This window comes from Nothobranchius furzeri, chromosome 12 (assembly GCF_043380555.1).
Source record: "Nothobranchius furzeri strain GRZ-AD chromosome 12, NfurGRZ-RIMD1, whole genome shotgun sequence".
Classification (NCBI taxonomy): domain Eukaryota; kingdom Metazoa; phylum Chordata; class Actinopteri; order Cyprinodontiformes; family Nothobranchiidae; genus Nothobranchius; species Nothobranchius furzeri.
Genome location: NC_091752.1, coordinates 48,787,254 through 48,808,884, shown reverse-complemented (window position 1 = coordinate 48,808,884; position 21,631 = coordinate 48,787,254). Strand labels below are relative to the sequence as shown.

Genomic DNA, 21,631 nt, shown 5'->3' with positions numbered 1-21,631 from the left:
GGCAGTCCTTCATACACCGTCAAAGAAGCAAATACATACTTTTTGGAAAAACATTACTTAAAGTATCTTTCCGGAGTTTGCAGAAATCCATAAAAGTGATTCTCTTATCATGTGACGCAATACGTCTTTTGTTTTTTGCTAACCACGCCTCCTGCCCTACAGAGCTCCATGTAATAGGAAACTGAGCGCCGATCAGAACTAACCAATAGCATTTGACTACCGCTTAGATGCTTCAATTTTAAGGAATACCTCGGCTGATGCAGAGTTGATGAACTTTTCACGGACAAGTAAGTCTCTAAAATATAAATATATGAGAACACGGCATGAGAATGATTCTTGTAAAACAACGTGTTTTAGCTCTGTTTGTTGGCTACAGAAGCACATTCATAAACAAGAAACGTGAAGTCGCCATCTTAAAAAAAATGAAACGAGGCTATTTGTGTGATATGCTTGTCAACCACTAGATGGTGCCATCGGATAAGAGAAATACTCCAGATAGAGACGAAGTATTTCTATCTGCTCATGGTGCAAAGAAAAGCCCAAATTTAAATTGTCTAAATTTGATGCCAAATGTGTTTTAAACAAGCACTGTTCCTGAGTCGACACCATCTTTGTAGTTTTTGTCCATCACAGCTCTGACGCTGGCATGCCCACACTTTCTACAATCATAGAGCGCTGTGATTGGCCAGACAGAAAACCGATCACTCTAACGGTGGAGCTCCTGAGGCTGTAATGGAGCGTGGCTAGATCAACCCCCAGAGCAAATGCTTTTGCTACTCCAACGGTTTGTCTAGATTTCCAGGCTAGACATTTTTTATGTTGAGGGGGAAAAGTTTCTGATTTGTAGGCTGTGCAAGGCTATTGATGCAGGGCATCCAAGGAGCTTAAACACTTCAAAATGAAAAGTATCAAGCTTTTAAATTGTAGTGAGTTCTCACAAGTGACTCCCCACCCTCTTCTTTCTGAGGGTCCTTAGGGCCTTCTTTTTTTTTACCATGGTCACATGTCTGAAGGTGTGAACTACTATGAACATGTCTGCAGGTCAGATTCAAAGTTGCATTGTGAATGTTGGAGAGCTGGCAAGGTTACATTGTTCCTTTCAAGCTCAGAACAAACAATCCTCCATGGGTTTGTGTGCAGAAAGCATAAATGGAAAGTAGAGATGAATAAATAGTCGTTTGACACAAAGGTTGCTCTAAGTGTAGGGCAGAGTGTATTAGTGTGTTATTTCACTCGTGTGTGTGTGTGTGTGTGTGTGTGTGTGTGTGTGTGTGTGTGTGTGTGTGTGTGTGTGTGTGTGTGTGTGTGTGAATCCTAACGTCTGAATCCCGGCATTCCTTTATTACAGTGGCCTCTGAGGGTTTTTACATAAACAGATTCTTATTGCAAAACTGAGAAAGGGAGACAGCTAAAGTGTAGAGACGGATTCATTTACATTTTACAACTGAGGCATTTTGCCTGTGTGAGAATTCACAGCCAGCAGCATTAAGTGCATTAAAGTTGATTAAATGAACACTGGTGTGGCAACATTCTGGTCTAACTAATGGTATTGGGACTTCGGAGTGTGCAAGCGTAGATAAGTTAGACTAAATCAACTTCACTGTTTTTGTTTTGCTTCATATGTTTCCTCTTGGTTTAAAAGGCATTGTAACTCATCACCCTCGGTGAGTGAATGGGTGAATGACTGTAGTGAAAGTGCTTTGGAGATGCTATAAAGGGCAGGGCATTTATGGTTTACTGTACCATCAGGAAAGTGACTTTTGGATGTGTGATTGTCAAAGATAGAGTAAAGAGAGGAATAAGAGTAAGTGGAAGGCAGGTTCTTGATGAATGACACTGATGGTGTAGCCTGGCATATGCTACTGAGATAGGTGCATCAGGAGAAAAGCATGGCTTCCCATAGATAAAAATGAGAAAAAGATAAGGATTATTCCTTAAGGGTAACAAAAGCCAGGACAAAAAGTGTGTAAAACAGATGTCCTATCCTGTTTCTTTACCTGTAGTAGTACAAAGATGCACCAAATATGAACTCCTGCTGCTGTTTCAGTTTACTTTAGAATTCTTCCAAACAACTGTTAGAGTTGAAGGTTCAAGTTTTCCAAATGTGAATATCAGCCGCTAAGATTTAGGTCCACCGCGCAACTACTTAAATCAACATTAAATAAGTTTTCCCACTTCTTCTTTCCTTATAGTTGTAAAGAACCCTGCCGCAGCCTACTGTAGCTAGTGCTAGTAATGAGCTAATACTATCACAAGCCAACTAATACTGAAGTAAGGCACGATGTAAAAAGATCCACAGTGTTCGACCAAAAATATTATTACTTAAAAGTCCAGTAGCAACAAAGTCACCATCAGTCTGTGATTTTTTTAGCCTCCTTTAGCTCCATCAAACTAGTGTAGGCCGCGCTGATGTTCACCCTGGTTTTAGCTCTTCGCTTTGCTTCCAAAGGCCAGTGTTGTGCCCGAACGTGTTTATTAAACGCTCGTTCGTGAACTTGTTCATTTTTTTTTGTGAATGTGAACTGAACTCATTCGTATTTTGCCTGACAAACATTAAACTGAGTGCATTGGTTCTGGTGTGCGTGAACGGGTTTATAAAAGCGTTCTTTTGACGTTCGAGCTCCAGATCTCCAAGGAGCTAAAGCCTAGCTAAAACACCCTGTTAACTAACCATAGTTTATTAAAAGTAGAACCCGCAAATGTGGCCACCATAGGCAGTAGTCGGTGCAGCGTCTACTCTGCTCTGCCTATGCTGTGTGGAGGACGGACATCACGGTGCGTTCCTTTTACCTTGGAAAATATAAAACTGTACCCATCCATCCATTTTCATCCGCTTATCCGGAGTCGAGTCGCTGGGGCAGTAGCCTAAGTTGAGAGGCCCAGACTTCCCTCTCCCCAGCCACTTGGGCCAGCTCCTCCGGGGAAATCCCAAAGCGTTCCCTGGCCAGGTGAGAGACATAATCCCTCCACCGTGTCCTGGGTCTCCCTTTAGGCCTCCTCCCAGTTGGACGTGCCCAGAAAACCTCACTAGGGAGGCTTCCAGGAGACATCCTGACTAGATGCCCGAGCCACCTCAACTGGCACCTCTCGATGTGGAGGAGCAGCAAATCTACTCCGAGCCCCTCCCGGATGACCGAGCTTCTCACCCTATCTCTAAGGGAGAGCCCAGCCACACTGCTGAGAAAGCTCATTTGGCCGCTTGTATCTGCAATCTCGTTCTGTCACTACCCAAAGCTCATGACCATAGGTGAGGGTAGGAACGTAGATCTTAGGGATGAGCGAGTACACCACTATCTGTAGCTGTACTCTGTGTGGGCGTGGCCTAACCCGGAAGTGGGTGTGGTTTAACCAGAAGTGGGTGTGGTTTACATCAATACGTTATTTTAAGTCTGATCAGAAGTTGCTATGTGTATTGTTTATTTGAAAACTATTTACAGAGCAGCCTCAAAGTTGAGATTAAATGTTTTTGATCGCAATAGTAAAGGAACTATTACAGAACAAGTTTTTCAATAAAATCAGAACATTAATATTTAAGTGCATGAATTAAGAGAGAGAGCGAGAAGAAAAGATCCTTTTCTATAGCGTCTCTCAAGATAAAAATCACGGGACGCTTCACAAAAAACGAAACATGTAAAATAGAAAAAAGAATTTAGAAAATGATTAAAATATATTTAAAATGAGCAAAAAATAGACAATTGTGATTTTAAAAATGTAAAGAAAGAGAAAGAGTGAATAGGAAAGAGGGAGTGGATCCTGAGGAAGAGGAGAGAGAGAGAGAGGAAAAAAAAACCCGACCGGAGCGGAGGCAGAGACTGACGCAGCACGAGCCATTTTCAGCTCAGTCTTATCAAATGCACCACGTACGTTACGAAAAAAGTAACTTTAAATAACTTTAAAGTAACTTTAAAAAGAAGCAAACTGAAGAAAACATGTGGAGTAATGAAGAAACGTGAACAGTGAAGCAAGCACAGAGAGATCCGTTTACTGTCTGTGTGTGTGCGTGGATGGACCGGACATGGACTGAGCTGTGAGCTCCGGCTGCAGAGTTTTGTGTGTAGGGAGGGGCGGGCGCTCTATTTGACTGGCCAATCACAGAGCGCGAAGACAGTCAGTTACCCAATGATATTTTTTTACCCCAGATCAGAGCATCCGGTATCTCAAGAAGGCGTGTTTTCTGAGGTTCTGAGGTTCTTGGTAAAACTCTTTTTACATGGCCGATTCTGATTTGTTAGTAAATCATAATATGAGAATATTGAAATAGAATCACTGTGGTGATTCAGCAGTCGCATTCCAGCTTCCCATCATTCAGCATTCAGTTCTAGAGAGCGCTTCGGAACGGTCGTGCGGAGTGACCCCTCTTTAACCCTGAGCATTTTTGGCAAACTGCCAAAACCCTGCTAAAAGCTGCCTACTGCTGACAAAGCAAATGGTTCCTGCAGATCAAAGCTGATGCAAGATTCCTTAACCCCCAAATTCCACTACCTCCGCTCCGCTGCGCTCCGCTCCGACACGAACGCCGGAGCAAAATCGGTCCCGTTCTAGTCAATCAGAGCAATTCCACTACTGCGGCCGTGCTCCGGCAGTGCGGCGCCGTGCGGCGCCCTCTGTTCCGGCGTCCGGCAAAAATAGAATCGATCCTATTTTTGCCGGACGCCGGAGCACCTCCGCAGTAAATGGACAGAAATCACAACGGCCCAACAGGAAAAGGAGCAAGCACATCTTCCGTTTTTCACAATAAATCGCTAAACAAAAGGCGTTTTTTGTTTCATATGCACAGGTTTAACAACTTTTAACAACTATCAATGGCGGCTGAAGTTTAAATGCACAAAAATAAGCCATAAATACAGTTGCCACTATCAAAGTAGTCACACTTTGTTGATCCAAACACTGCTGATCTCTCAACACAATGATGGGCAGATTAAACAGCTCATTTCCGATGCTTCTCCCGCGCAACGGGTGTTTGGATCTAACTTCCGCGTTTATTGCTCAGACTGTATCGCAAGATCTCGAAAATCCCGCGCATGCTTGTTTGCCCCCCTCAGGTCTCCGCACCGGAGCGGAGCCGTTGTAGAGCGGGTACCAGTAAAAACTGAGTTCGGAAGCGAGCGGCTGCGGAAGGCGGGGGCGGAGCGGAGCGGAGGTAGTGGAATTTGGGGGTTAGAATCCATTCGAGACGCAAACTAGTTGCAACTTGTCGTGAACTGGAGATGACTCTGGACTGACCTGGTCGTACTGCGGTTTTCCTACGGACTTCGGTACCTTGGGGTCACCCGACCCCCTGACATCTTGGATCCAAAAGAGAGTCTCCACTTGGGTTACGTAGACATGACAGATAGCGTCTGATGCCTTTTTGATAAGAATCAACCTCATAGCTTAACGCAAACCAAATTCTTCCCTTTTCTACCCAGAACTCGGTTCTTCTAGATACAAAGGTTCTGATAACATCACATTCACATATAATCACCAAATGCCACATTTCATCCACCTAGATCCATCCATCGCAGTAAATATTAGTTAACTTGACATGTTTTAATTTTTGGAAAATTAATTCTTACCTTTTATAAACCTGACTCTTTCCTTGAATCAAGACGAAGGGTTCTACAATCCCTGAATAAACAAAGAATCCTAGAATCTTCTGATTAAACATCCAAAGGCCAAGCAGGTTGATATTCTATATTTATATAGAGTATCACAGCTTATTGTTCATAAGTAAAGGTAATATATTAAGCTTTAAAACACTAAATTTACCAACTCCTACACCATGTAATTGGCTATTTGTGATAGCAAGCTATTTAAGAGGTGTACTTAATAGAGTTCAGTTTAACAATACCATCATAACAGAAAAATGTTGTCTAAAGCGTTCCCATGTCTTACAGATTTCTTTCAACCAAAGATTCTTCAAACTGAGGCAGTATTACAACTTTCTTGTTCCTGTTCTAGCTGACTGGTATCCAGACTTTACCCTGAGCCCAGTGATCACTTTAGTGAACAAAAAGTGAATTTTAGCAACAGTATAGCAGGTCCTGGCAATTTCTTCTTTAGATTAATCTAACCTTAAGAAAGAAGAAAGACAGACTTGTTAAAACCAAACAATCCGTCTTAGTACTGAGCAGAGGTGTGACCAAGTCACTGCTTTGCAAGTCAGAAGTAAGTCACAAGTCTTTCCAGTCAAGTATCGAGTCAAGTCCAAGTCCAAGTCAATCAAGTCCAAGTCGAGTCCAAAGTCACTAACGTGGAAGTCCAAGTCAAGTTCAAGTCCTTTACTTTGAATTTCCAAGTCACAATCAAGTCATCTGTCCAACTTTTATTCATTGACAATGATGATAAATAAATTCCAGAAATAAAGCTTCTTAAAGCTTCATTTATTTGCTCAAACCAGCAGAAAGTGCAACTGAAACGGGTTATAAACAAAGTGCTGCTGCATTTAGCAGTAAATCAAACCCCGAACCAAGAATGAGTTATGATTTTTGTCCGTGTCGTGCCACTTTTGTGCTAAAATATCAAATATGCTCAAGTCATCATCAAGTCAACAGATGCAAGTCGATTCAAGTCGCAAGTCATTGGCGTTCAAGTCTGAGTCAAGTTGTAAGTCTTTATAGATTTTACCAAGTCAGAAGTCATTAAAATAATGACTCAAGTCCAAGTCATGTGACTTGAGTCCACACCTCTGGTACTGAGTAAGACATAATCTGATTAATCCTTTGGCTACTTCCATGAAGTCATTCCTAAATGTGACGAGATTCTCTTCATTGTACTAAATGGTTAATGATGATTTGGAAAGTTTGCACCCCGGGACGTCAAGCTAAGAACCAGCATGATATTTGTCTTTCCCCACTAGCAGCCTTAGTTATAAGGATCTGAATGACACAGATTGGATTAGCCACACGCCAAATGTCACAGAGGAGTGGGGGGGAGGGGCACCGAGGGAGGAATGAGAAAAGATAAGGTCCTTGTTGCTTTTCACCATCATTTTTATTACCCACAGGAAAAAAAGAATCTTTTTGGCTGTGATAATGTCTTTTTTTCCTTGTCAAACTGAAAAGTACAAACTCTTATTTAATGCAGGATTGTGTTCAGTAGCATCCCATGTACTTAACGCCAACACTGCATTTCTCGACCTGCAAGAACTGTTAGACTCTACACTGAAGTGTCTTCCTATTGTCTGAAAAATGGTAAAACATGTAGCTCTAGAAACAATTCCCAGTAAAGAGGTTCCAGGTGTTGGAGTGGAAATGCACCTTTTGCCTCAGCTGAAGAAGTTCATTTACGATATTGGACAGGAGGGAGTGAAACGTGGACCAATGCATCAGGATTTAGTTTGTAAAAAATAGAGCGTTGCTCTGATCCTTTTGATTTACTGCTCACTGTTTGTTCCAAACCGTGCCTATAGCTATTGGAAATTTGGAACATGATAGAAAAAACAAAATCCTCGATACAAGCAACTAAATAAGAGTCCTCTTTCAGGTGACATGGCTCAGACTTAAGCCTGAATCAGAAAATAACGGCGCCACTTTGCTGCAAAGTGGAGGCAGCATCCAAGAACCTTTGGTCATTCATAAGTGCTCAGCCTTTTGTGGCAATGTGGCCCCATTGTGTGTTTTTGCCTTAAGCCTTATGGTTACCCCCTCCCAGTGGTCTTAGATGGCTGAGGTCCTTTAAACCCCTTTACTAATTTGCACATCATACTTATAAAAATGGAATTTTTTATCTAAATGTAAACAAAGAGCAGTAAAACAAACAAACTTGTGAATGCATCACAAGTTTGGCCAAACGAGATGCAACAGCATTAGTTTAAATTTGCATTCCAGATTATTTGACAGGGGACATACCTGTGAAGTTTCTGAGTCCATCTCATCTTTTGACTTTTAGGTGAAATGGAGGAACTAGAAGCCCAGTGGCTGACAGGGATCTGCCACAACGAGAAGAACGAAGTCATGTCAAGTCAGCTGGACGTGGACAACATGGCGGGGGTGTTTTACATGCTGGCCACGGCCATGGGGCTCTCCCTCATCACCTTCATCTCGGAGCATCTCTTCTACTGGAGGCTCAGATACTGCTTTACCGGAGTGTGCTCTGGCAAGCCTGGTCTTCTCTTCAGCATTAGCAGGGTAAGCATCGGTGTGGGTTTAAGTGTGCTTCATAAAAACATTCAGGAGCTGTCCAGCCAGCGGTTTTAGGAAAACAAAAGTAAGTTCAGCAACATTAGAGAGCAAGTTCACTGAAAACCCATTTTTTACATGTTATTTGATGTGAATAGTCCCTCTGAGTTTAACATGTAGGCTAAACATCTATTCCTATTTCCTACATTAGTCACCAATAGAAAAGAGACGGGGAAACAGTTGGATTAGAAAAACCACACAGATCTACGTCACACTGAAAATTAGCACTCATGTAAAAGGAACAGAAAATAAACCATATACCTTTTATGATACATGCAGCTGTCTTTCCCCTTCCTTTTTACCGTGTGGACTTCCGAAATCACGTGTGGTGTTGCAATTCTCTCGCAAGTTTGTGAGTTTGCCGACTGCGAATCGCAGGACCAGCTGTGTGGAACACTTTCGCTCTCGTATTGTATCTGAAAGGCTTCTGGTTGGACGGGAGCTCGCGGGTAAAACACCTCTTTTACGTTTACATGCTGCTCTCGCATCGCGGAAAGTAGGAGTGGCGTTGATGTTAGTCAATCAGAGTTGAGTTGTCCAAATATCAGGAAGTAAGACTCCAAATCCTACCTTGTTTTGCTCCCCACTCCTCTGGCTAACTTTTACTTCCTGAAACAGGAGCACCAGAGCTTTTTCTCCCAAAAAGATCAACTGTCTGCCCTGGGACTGGGAGATTGGGGATCAAATCCCGGTTGGGTCATACCAAAGATGTTATGCCTCCTGCTTGACACTCAGCTTTAATGGATTGGGAATTTAAACCACCAAATAGTTTCCGAGCGCAGCCATGTCTGCAGCTCATCGCTCCCTGCAGGGATGGGTCGAATGCAGAGATGAAATTTCACCAGTGTTTGACAACTAATGGGACTTTAACTTTAAACATGTTTAAAATCTAATCTACTGGCGTGGAATTGGTCATTATTAAGGCAAAAAGGTGCAATGACGCACTGCAGCTATACTGGAGGCTAATGCTGCTCTATCTGGGTTAAACAGGCCTGTCTTGGTTCTATTTTCTATCTAAGAGAGGGGATCACGTTTGCTCGCACACACACGTTCACAGATAGCTTCTGCTAAACTCAGACACTGACTTAAAAATAAAGGGGAAAAGGGAGGGCTCCACAAAGGAGGATGACAGGCGAGGACGGGGTAGAGGCAGTGGTGGGGGGCATCACGAGGCAGCCCTGAATATCAACAAAAATAGACTCTAATTGCAGTGTGTTTTGGGGATGAAACCACAGCAACCCACACTTAATCAATGTATACTCTTGCATTGTGCCAAAAGGTCAGCATTCCTTCTCACTGCGTTTGAGAACAGAAGACATGGGCATGCATCTCTAAAATCACTGCAGTGTCTCGGCATTATTTTTGAAGCAGTGAGACACAATGCAGAAGTTACCAAAGGGAGGTTGTCAGGGAAAAATAAGTTTTAGAAAGTATAAAGTCAGGTTTTTGAGATACAAATAATTTCTAAACTATTCTCAATGATAATTTTGAGTCAATCTATCTGTCCAAAGCGATTTCCAAGTGATAATCGGCATGTTGCCCTTGAGGCTAACAACAACAATAACAACAACCAATTTCCAGTCAGTCGTAGGTGGCAGTGAGGCAGCATGATGAATCATGGAGAGGAGGGAACAAGGAGTGGACGGTAGAGAGGGGGGGGGGGGGGGGGGGGGCGGGTGCAGGGTGGGTGCTAGTTTAGAAGATACTCTCTGAAGAGCAGGGTCGTCAGGAGTTTCTTGAAAGTCGAAAATGAAGCCCCTGTTCTTGTAGTGCTTGGTAGGTCATTCCACATTTGTGGAACGATGCATGGGAAGAGTCTGGATTGTCCTGAGCGTGGTGTAGGCACTGCTAGCCGACGATCCTGTGATGACCGGAGCGGCCGGGCCGAGACGTAAGCCTTTGCAAGAGGATTCAGGTAGATGGGAGCCGTACCATCTCGGACTTTGTATGCTAGTGTTAGCAATTTGAATTTGATGCGTGCTGCTAGCGATAGCCAATGGAGCTCAATGAACAGAGGGGTGACGTGTGCTCTTTTTGGCTGATTGAAGACCAGACACGCCGCTGCGTTCTGGACCATTTGAAGAGGTCTCACAGTACAGGCTGGAAGACCAGTTAGAAGGGCGTTGCAGTAATCGAGGCGGGAGATGACAGTAGATTGCACCAGGAGCTGGGTGGCATGTTGTGTTAGGTATGGTCTGATCTTTCGTATGTTATACAGCGCAAAGCAGCATGAAAGAGCAACAGAGGTAACATGATCTTTAAACGTCAGGTGTTCATCAATCACAACACCCAGATTTCGAACTGCCTTTGAAGGAGCCAGAGATAGGAAGTCATTTTGGATTGAGATATTGTGCTGTATGGATCGTTTTGCTGGGATGACAAGTAGAACAGTTTTAGAGAGGATGAGTTGGAGATGGTGGGATTTCATCCATTTTGAAATGTCAGAGAGACAGTTTGATATTCGTGCAGATATATATACTAAAACATGTTAGATGACTTAACCACAGATTCTCACCTGAAAATAAACTGATTATTTGGTAGATTGATATTTCCACAATTGAAAAGACAAAAAATATCAAAAAATTGTTTGATTATAGATATATTTAAACAAAAAATACACTAACAATGTCTACGTTCTTCGATGAAGATGTGGTGTTTTATTTGAATGCTTAAAATGATGCTTGTAAAATATTAGTTTGTGTTTCTAATCTGCTTTTTATGATGAAAACGTATAAATTAGGCATTATCAGCTGTGTATCCATCGGAGTTCCTGGAAATTTCTGGGAGGGTGAAGATGACAGGGAAAGTGAGATGACTTGATCTTCTCATTGTGTCTCCGTAAAAAAAAAAGGGTGCTTTCAGGAGTTTACTAAGACATCAGAAAACCATTTCGGCAGTGAGTGATGTCACTGATCGACGCCAAATAGCATTCACGGACAATAATAACATTAAAAATTTTATTCTGTCACACTCAGATATTGGTTATCAGTCTTGAATGCGTACGGAATACAAAAATATTAAGCCGTTATTAAGATGTATTAAATCTAGGTCAGATTTATCGAAACTGGATCTAACTAAGTTTAGAGTTTTTACTCCAAAGAATAAAGAATTGAATGTTTGAGAAAAATCAGTTTCCTTCAGCCTTTGACTCAATTGAAATAGCTTTCAGATATAATGAAAAGTCTTCCCGTTTAATAAAGTTTTAGAAATTTTTGTTTTGCTATTTCTTGCTGTGTCCCTGGCAATTCAATATTAATTATAATGGGGCTTAGAGACATGTTTTTATATTGGTAAAGGAAGTACTACATGTATTCTCTTTTGTCTTTTTGCAACCCATTCCTTTTATTTCGTTTCTCCACCCCCACCCCCACCCCCACCACCCCCCATCCATCTTCTATGTGTGGATATACATATGTATGTGTGTATACAGGGTATCTGGAGCTGCATCCATGGAGTCCACATTGACATGAAGAAAAAGACAGATCTTGACTTCAGCCCTCAAGACAAAATGCTTAAACTCATCAAGTCTGCCAAGCAGATGACCAACATGTCAAACCTGGGTGGCTCCCACATGAATTCACCCAAACGAGAGTTCATGCACTCAGCTGGTCCTATGATCATGGATATGATGGCGGAGAAGGGCAACTTCATCTATGCTGACAATAGAAGCTATGCTCCTAAGGATATGATATACGGGGACACTGGTGACCTTCAGTCTTACCTTGCTAACCGCCACAAAGACCACCTTAACAACTATATCTTTCAGGGTGGCCAGCATCCTCTGACCTTAAATGATGCCAACCCCAATACGGTGGAGGTATCTGTGAGTCCTGACACAGTCCAGACCAACGCTAAGCCACTTCGGACACTGTGGAAGAAAACAGGGGACACACTCCGTTCTGTGCCACCAAGCTCTGCCCCAATGCCGGACATGCTGATGCCCGACCCACGAATATCAATGAAAACTCAGCGTTACCTCCCTGAGGATGCGGCCCACTCTGACATTTCCGACTGTTCAAGCAGGGCAGCCTCATACAAGGACCCAGAAAACAACAAGCACCTGAAGCCCAAGGACAACTTAAAAAAAAGATCTGTGACGTCAAAATACCCAAGGGATTGCAGTGAGGTAGAGCTGTCCTACTTGAAAACTAAGCAGGTCAGTGGTGGAACCAACCAAAGTGGGAGAGGAGGAGTAGGGGAGAAAATCTACACTATTGACTCAGATCGAGAGCTAAGCCTTCATTCAGACCCCATGCACTTCAGAGAGAGTCACGGCCTTGGTGCAGACGATGTGGATTATCCTGAAATTTACTCTGACCACAGCGACAACTACAGAAAGTGTGAGCAGCCCATCATTCATCTGAACTCCTCACCTTTGCATCATACAGACTCAGATCTTATTTCAGACTCAGCTTACTCTAAACATTACAACTTGAAAGAGAAAAATATTTCCCTGTCCCCTCATGAAACTATTGACCGCTACAAACAGACACACTGCCGTTCCTGCTTGTCTAAAGTGACTTCTAGTTACCCACCAGGAGCACCGTATGGCCCCACTGGACCTGCCTCAGCACCTGGCACTCGTTCTCCATATAACCGGTGTGAGGCATGCCTCCACACAGCCAACCTGTATGATATTAGTGAGGACCAGCTTCTTGCTGACCCCTTGGTTAGTCCCACCATGCATCACCAAGAGCAACAGCCAGATGAGATGTTTGGGCTGTACTGGCCACAAACAGATGGGCCGCATGTTCAAAAGCGAAACCGCTTGAGGCTGAGTCGTCAGCACTCCTTTGACAACATCATGCTTGAAAAGCCCAAGGATCTAGACCTGGGTCGACCAGCACGAAGTGTCAGTCTCAAAGAGAAGGATCGCTTTTTGGACTCGACATCTGACTCGCAATATGCAAATCTCTTTGGCATGCGCCCCTACTCTGGCAGACTCTTTGGCACCGGGTCTAAATCAATGATGTTTAACCATAATCTAGAGGAAAGCAAAAGGAGCAAGTCCCTGTACCCAGCCCATGGCTCAGAAAACCCTTTTCTTAGCCACTCGCTGAGGGAAGACGCCAGCAGCAGACTGGTCCATGGGCGTAGCTCCTCAGACATTTACAAACAGCTCGCAATAGGCTCTCCTGCAGTGGCCCTAGGAGCAGCACCCATTAAAACACGCAATGATGCGAACAATCTCCGCTCCTCCAATAAGTCCACCTCTTCATACTGCTCAAGAGATGGGCGGATAGCTAATGACATGTACAATAAAGAGCATGTGATGCCTTACTCAGCCAATAAGACTAGTGCATACCCAGCCTCAAGGGGCGTCCTAAACTCAGCCCAGTTTAGCAATAGACGGGTGTATAAGAAAATTCCCAGTTTGGAGTCCGATGTTTAGCTCATGTAAGACATGTGTTCTCCCCTTCTTACTCTTCTCTGGGTTTGTATTATATTTTATCAACTATGTTATCCACTATGGGATGTCATAGCCAAACAACATGTTTCTCCTCTTCAGCCTTGTCAATGAAAAGAACTTGTGCCCTCTTGGGTCTAACGTCATTACTACCACTCTCTTTACAGATATTTCTGTCCATTCTCTCCCATGTACCAATGAGCTGGCTACCTGGCCAGCACTCTGCCATCAGGTATCTAAGTGTAAAAAGAAACAGGATCATTCAATTTGCAGGTTTCCTAAAAGGGATAGAAATAGAGGAGTAATCCGTTTCTTGGATTGTAAAATTGGTATCGGACGGACATGTGCAGGGAGCCAGTTGAAGGTGGCGGTAATTGCATGGCAGGGGAATTAGAAGAAGCAAAAAAAAGGTGCTAGCTCCTCCAACCACCCACCCTCTGTTTCCCCCTTTGCCTTCCCACCTATCCTGTCAAGCTTTGGGAGAAGAGGTGTGACAGGGAGGCCAGATGGGTGAGCCTGCATTAAGGCATCCCAGGAGGACAGCAATGTCACAGAGAGCTAGTCCGATTGTTGTTACTCGAATGTGGCTACTACGGCACCTGGCAGTTAAGTAGAAGAGAAAGGAAGGGAGAGGTGGGTGAGTGACGGATTGGATCAACCAGTCCGCGTTGACAGGTAATGATTGCAAGTTGAATCAGAATGTGGTGTTGTGTTTTAATCCCGAGCTTACACCATAGCAATTAGAAGATGGGGATAATGTATCAGTGACTAATGTTTACAGACTGACGAGAGACTGACTTGTACAATGGGGAAAAAAGCAGGGAAACCTGAGACAGCTGGTGGGCATTTCATTTGAGGCACTGCACATAGAAAAATGATTGCAAAGTCTTGCTTTTTTATATTCTATTGAACTATAAGATTATTAGGGATTCTGGCATTCGGATCCTTCTATGTAAGATTTTAGTGTTTGCTTATTTTGTAGCACAGTAGCCATTAGTTTAAAAAACCCTTTCTCCCACATTTGCTTTTGAAAAAAGCAAAGCTTACTGAAAATATACCATTGAGAGCAGTTGATCATTTTGCATGTTCTTGATTTGTTTTTTTAGTTTCTTGTTTGTTTGTTTTCAGTGACAGAGTAGAAAATTTACACGCAAATACACCATCAGACACACATGTTCAAGAAAAGGACCATGTCTTGCCAGATGTGGGTGGATATTTATACAATCAAAACTTTGATCCTTGAACTGGTATGGCTGGTAGAAAGGAAACTATGAAGTTAACAAGGGAGAAGGGTGAAATGAGCATTTTGTTCACCAGCACCTTGTCCACAGTGGACACAGGTGTGATTTTTGACTTCCATGTCACTAAGAAACAGGGTAATTATCTATATATATAGAAAAAAAACATACATGCACAGACGATTCCTGCCTTTTTTCTTTTCCTCCATCAACATGACACATCGTCAGTGTATTTTGTACCAGATTTAATTTTTCTCCTTGGTTTAAGGTTAAGTAAAACTTTGGTTAGTTGGTCCAGGAACAGGAATATTTTGACTTGTGGTCAACTGGGAGCACTTTTTGGGTTTGGGTTAGGGTTTCTCTTTCATTTTGGTGGGATGTGGGGTTAAGGTGAAACCAAGGGGTCTCCGTTTTGGACTCATCAACCACGTATCCATGTATAAGGACTGAGTGGTGTTTATTATGCATGAAAGAATTTGGGTAAGCTTGAAAATTTAACCAGAACTTTAAGTTCTTTAACTGCTTGTGTTTTATCTGTTTAGTACATAATTCTTTCACGTGTGCCCAAAAGATATATTATTTCTTTTTTTTTTTGTAGCATGAAATGTTAAAATGGCACAGTCCTAACAAGATCTAATGAATCCATTGTTTTTTATGTTGATTTGCTTGATTGATTGGTCTTACAAAGCCAAATTCTATGTAATACAATACCTCAGGATGATTCTGTGTATTTTAGAGGAGCAGTAACGCCGGAACATGATGTGCTGCCGATTTTCTAAATAAAAACATTAAAAAAAGAAAAGTAAAAAAAAGATAGGGAAAAAAGATCACATACAATTTATAGCGGCCACAGACAGAATGAAGCTGTTCTCCTTCTGATGTTTACTGTACCAGTCCAAGGTCTTCCAGTTCCACTCTGTGCCCGAGCTCATGCAAACCTAGATTCGACGGGAGAAGAAGGTGATGAGGAGGACGGTGGTAGGGGTGTTGCATGCAGCTCTAAATCTTACCAAACTGAACACCCTGAACAGAACACACGGTGTTACATAAACATCCAAAATCTGAATCGCTACCCTCTTACAGATTACATAAAGGGAATGTCTGCCCTTTCCATTGTTTTTAATGGCTGATTGCATTAACCACCATGTTTCAAACTTGAGCTTGATCTTTAGAAATTTTAAGTAACCACTGTCATATCACTGTTTTGTACTTCTTGGGATACTGCAGTAAAAACCTGTCCTTGCTTTCCAATCAGCTTACCCAATGTTGACTGATGAAAATTGTTTTTGCATTTTATCTGCATTATTAATGTTATTATTACTGTAATTATTATTGTCATCATATTTATTGCCACATGCTGCCTGCATACGCTGAAGAGTGAAAAATATGCACATGGAAAATATCAAACGGCATCCATTTTTGTTTTATGGACTCATGAAAAAATTTGTTTGGTTTGTTCTACTTTTACTGAACTGATGCTGTTTTACATTCAAAAACAAGCAAGCAAACACACACACACACACACACACACACACACAACCCAAAACATACCCTTGTGATGACAACCCTTCCCTTTTTTAATGGCAAAAATGTATTTTAATTACATTACATAAATAATGAGGTGATGGCATGCAACCCCAAATGTAACAAGTTTATGTTTTTATGTTTCTATTTCTTTTTTTGTTTGTTTTTACTTTGGTTATAATGTTATAATCACTGATATGTTGTGACCAGGTGTGAGTGTATGCATACCAGTATTTGAGAGGAAAAAGTTGTTATATATATATATATATATATATATATATATATATATATATATATATATATATATATATATATATATATATATGCATATGCATATGTGTTTAACACAAATGAAGATGCTGCTGTTATAAGGGAGAAGCCGGGGCCTGACCCCTGTCGGACACCTTTATTGGACGGCTGGTTATCAGATCATGTTTTACCCAAATAAGGTGTGTCAGGTCAGGGGTCAGACTTGGCTCAAATGGGTGGGACATCCGTGCTCTTCCTCCAATGGCTGGTGAGAAATACTGTATCACCAGCTCTGCTTCCCTGTCCGTCATGTGTAGTCTGGACTTCAGCTCTAAAGAAGAAGACGAAGACGCAAACCCTCTATTTTGAGTCTGCTATCCCTCCAAAGATACAAGACCTCTTTCATTATTGTTTGCTGTAAGAATAGAGCTTTTTTTTAAAAAGAAAAAACAAATACTTCCTCAAAAAGACTTTTAAGGAACTATTTTGAATATATTTAGAAATGACACATGTAAAAATCGCTTGTAAATTCATACGGGAATACATCATCATGGAGAGTTATAAAGAGTAAAAAAACAATATTTTTTGTGTGAATTTCACAAGAGCTCTTCTGTACAGTGGCACTGTTTATCTCTATCTTTCTATTTCTTTCTCTCTCTGTAGAGCGACTAGAATAAAATTTCACCATTCACAAGATTTGCTGTCCTGTCAAAATGTCCTGTCACAACAGGTTTCCTTTCCTTATCTCAAAGTAATCTCTTCTGATATTAGAAAACAACAGATTATTGTGGTGGGAAATGAGAAAATGAATTGGTTGTTTTTCTTTGCTGAAGAAACAGATTTTTAATCAAGATCAGTTAAAAATAATGCTTATTGTCTTTACTTCTGAATATTTTCCCTAGAATGCAATTGGACCATTTATCTCTAGGAAATGCAGTCAGTTATTTTTAGAATTTCTTTGGAGAATACAAAACCTCCACAAAAATATGGGTTTTAAATTTTGGTATCAAAACTCAGACAGCAACCAAAGCAAAATGATGTCGGTCTTGCCACGCTCCATAAGAACATCAGCAGGTCTACCATTGGCCCGATCGCTTTTGTGTTTTGCCAGTCACTGCACATTATCGATTTGATGGGTGGAATGTTGCTGCAACTAAGTGAAAAACAAAGATGGTGACGGCTCTTTTGAAAAGTCTTCGGAATCACCTTGGGATTACTTAGAATTTTCTTTGAGTCAATTGCAGATAGAGGTACTTAAGGTCTTTATTTAGAAAAAAAAAGAGATATTTGCGTTTTCTTCAACAATGTATGGTGGGCTGCTCCATTGACTAGTGGTGGGATTTATGGCTCTTTCATGGGAGCCGTTCATTAGTCGATCGTTTACCTCAAAGAGCCGTTCAAAAGACTGGCTCCTTGGAACGAAGTGAAGCAACGAAAGCGGGGGTAGGGGGTACTAAGAGCAACGTGTTCCTGCGGTGTCCGTGAGGGCACACGGGGTTGGTTAGGGTTCTTCCCATGTCCGTCACAGCGGTGGTTGGGGTTTGAGCTGGTGCGCTTTATCGACTTCTGGAGAGGTTTGTTACCGGAAGACAAGATGAACAGGGACAGGGACTCGGCTCTCATCGTTCCCTTCGAAAACGCGTTCAAAAGATTTGATTCGTTTGTGAACGTCACATCACTACCGTTGACTCACATTCGTAGTGGTTAGTACATTACTATGTTCGTTGTCCAATAACATGCAGAGACAGTCATAGATTCTGCCCCACGACTGAGCTCTGTCTAGGGGTCATGTCCAGACTACATACTCACATGTATAGGAAGGCTTGCCAGGCTAACAGAAATTACGGATTAAAGTGACAATGTGTATTTTTACCTTTTAATCTCTAGAAATATCCATCAGAATGTTGTTGAAAATGAATAAAATTATGTCCAGTTGTTAAAAAATATTGGCGACTTTGTACCATATAACCATAAAAATCAGGTCTAAAATACGTAGGGCATCTATGGGGAATGTCATGCTCGGAGTCCTGCGCCTGTTGATAACGTCACACTAGATGATTGGCTGGACGTACTACTTACAAAAGTTATGTTGCCACATTCAAAAAAATTTAGGTAGTAAGAAACACGGGTTTAATAACAAAACTGCCAAACTCTTTCCAAAACATGTGTGAAAGAACAAAATCTAAAATATTTTGGCCAAGTGTTATTGCCATATTATGATAACGTCATCGGCAGGCGCAGGACCCCAAGTACAGCGCTAGAAAACTGGCACCGGCATTGCAAACTCTTGATGGAATTAATTGAAGGACCACCAAAGTCTGAGAAGTCCTGCCAAGGTTGCATGCTTTCTGCTCCACAGGTAACAACATTTGCTGTAATGTTTTTATAAACTAGCGACAGTCACGGCGATGGTGTAAAACTACCCTGAAATGCTCGTACTGCCCCCTAGCACCAGGAAACTACACACTGCCACTTTTAAGTGATAAATGACCGGAAATTATAAAGCGCCTTTCTTAGTCAGAGGACTCCAAAGTGCTTTACGTTACAATCATTCACCCATACACACACAGCTCGGCATTTAACACCATTATACCCTCAAAACTTGCCACGAAGCTTGTCGACCTTGGCCTGGGAACACCGATCTGCAGATGGATTCTAAACTTCCTTACAAACAGGCCCCAGGTGGTGAGAGTGGGTAAACACACTTCCTCATCACTCATCCTAAGCACAGGTACGCCCCAGGGTTGTGTGCTTACCCCCCTCCTATATTCCCTGTTCACACACGACTGTGTTGCAAAACATGAGTCCAACATCATCATCAAGTTTGCGGATGATACGACCATCATAGGCCTCATCACAGGGAATGATGAGACGGCCTATAGAGTGGAGGTGATGGCATTGCACGAGTGGTGCCTGGATAATAACCTGTCTCTCAACATCAGCAAAACCAAAGAAATGATAGTGGACTACCGGAAACGACCAGTCAGGGAACACCGACCCATCCACATCAACGGTGTCATGGTCGAAAGGGTCAGCAGCTTCAAGTTCCTTGGAGTCAACATCATTGAGGACTTCTCCTGGACCCTCCACACAGACGCTGTTATCAAGAAAGCTCGCCAGCGGCTTTACTTCCTCAGGAAGCTATGGAAGTTTGGCATGAACACGAGTATCATATCAAAGTTCTACAGGTGTGCTATTGAGAGCTCGCTGTCGAGCTGCATCACAGTTTGGTATGGAAGCTGCTCTGCCAGCAGCCGTAAATCACTACAGAGGGTGGTGAAAGCAGCAGAGCACATCACTGGCACAAGGCTTCCTGCCATTCAGGACATTTATCTCCAGAGATACCTCCGGAAAGCACACAGCATCATCAAGGACCACAGCCACCCAGCGCATCAGCTGTTCTCCTCGTTACCATCTGGCAGGCGTTACAGGAGTCTGCCTGCTCGGACTACGAGACTTAAAAACAGTTTCTACCACCAAGCCATACGACACCTCAACCATTACACTTAAACACACACAACACAGGATACAGATGTTACCCTGCAGCTCCACAAGTAAAATTTAACCTGCACTGGTTACTTCATTTTAATGTTACTACTCACTTTTTTTAGATATATTTATATTTAGTCATCTATACTTACTTATCTATTTAGTAAGCTTTTACTTTTAGCATGACTATCTAATATTTTGCTTTTACTGTATTATACCTTGTTTTTTTTTTCTATTGTATTATGCTGCTGAGAGACCGCTGCTCGTCAAACACATTTCATTGCAATGTTGACCCTGTGCTAACTTGCATATGACAAATAAACTAAACTAAACTAAACACACAATGGCACACTGATGGTGTTGAGCTACATCGTTTCCAACTAGGCCAACTCGTGTATGATAAGGTTTATTTTGCAAAAACTGATTTAAGCCATTTTAAAAATCAAAATCACCTAACTTTATTTTGACTGATTTATTCTGAAGTAAATAATAATAAAATTTTAAAAGTGATCCATTCATGCAAATTAACTTTATATATGGACTGATATTTACATGAGAATGATTAGTAGAACATCCAAACGTCTTGCACAACAAATAATTACAGTACCATTCAGGGCCAATAAAAAGCAGTACCAGCATGTATTACACACCGCTACTGCCTATTTTCTCCTAAATAAATTGTGACTCTGTGTTATGTGTCTCAAGTTGTCTGCGCACATTCCCCTTGAAAATACAGTTTTTAAGGCCATGGTCTACGACAGTCCAGGTTTCATGCATAATAAGCCAGAACCAATTCTGTCAACTTGTTAGAGCCGGAACACGGCTTATCATTAGTGACACTGATATAGCTGCCTAATAAAAGAGCCAAACTGAGATTCATATCATCGGCACATTTCTCTTCACATACAGAGCAAAATGCACAGCACTGCCGTCCAAACTGTACGCTGACTTGGAAATGCTCAGCGCTTCCTTCATCTGCTGCTGCGGCAAACATGCATTACATCCTGCCTTTGTGCCACACAGAGGAGTATTACTGAGGTAAACACATGAGTCGGAGCAATTGGCACCCAAAAGTGGTGAGACAATTTTACTTACACTGTAAAAAATTCCTTGTTAAAATGATTGTGAACCACAACAGTTATTTTCTTGCACAAAATTGTGTTTTTGTCACAGCAAAATAACAGAGAAGGTAACGATTGGCTCTACCGAAATGAGTTTTTATTTAAAGGTGCCCAAAAACATCAACAGCCATTAATTAATTGGAATTAGATTAAAGGTATAAATTCAACATCGAATTTTAAGGTAAAACATTAGAAATAATGGCAAATATATTTTCTAATACAACACAACTTGGGAATCCATCTGAGTGATGAGATGCATTTCCGACCGGAAAAATCCATTATTAATTCTCAAATTTTCAATTAATAGCTGGAAAGAAAAAGGCACATTTTGATGCACATTAGTGTTCTTACTTTGAAGCCAATATCTCCCCTGCTTCCTAACCAGCTGCACAAACATTTATCACTGGTGACCGTCGATTTCCTTTTTCGAGCAGCATCTGGTCA

At 41.9% G+C, this 21,631-nt stretch overlaps 1 protein-coding gene across 2 annotated transcripts in view; it reads left to right on the top strand.

Annotated features, from left to right (window-relative positions):
• Window positions 1-13,706, top strand: part of grin2aa (glutamate receptor, ionotropic, N-methyl D-aspartate 2A, a) — a 267,809-nt gene extending 254,103 nt beyond the window's left edge. For both annotated transcript variants that reach the window (XM_054750460.2, XM_015945976.3), the window contains exons 14-15: window positions 7,870-8,108; window positions 11,590-13,706. In XM_054750460.2, the coding sequence (XP_054606435.2) occupies window positions 7,870-8,108; window positions 11,590-13,551 (2,201 nt within the window). In that variant the 3' untranslated portion in view covers window positions 13,552-13,706. The remainder of the gene's footprint in view (window positions 1-7,869; window positions 8,109-11,589) is intronic.
• The last annotated feature ends 7,925 nt before the right edge of the window (window positions 13,707-21,631 follow it).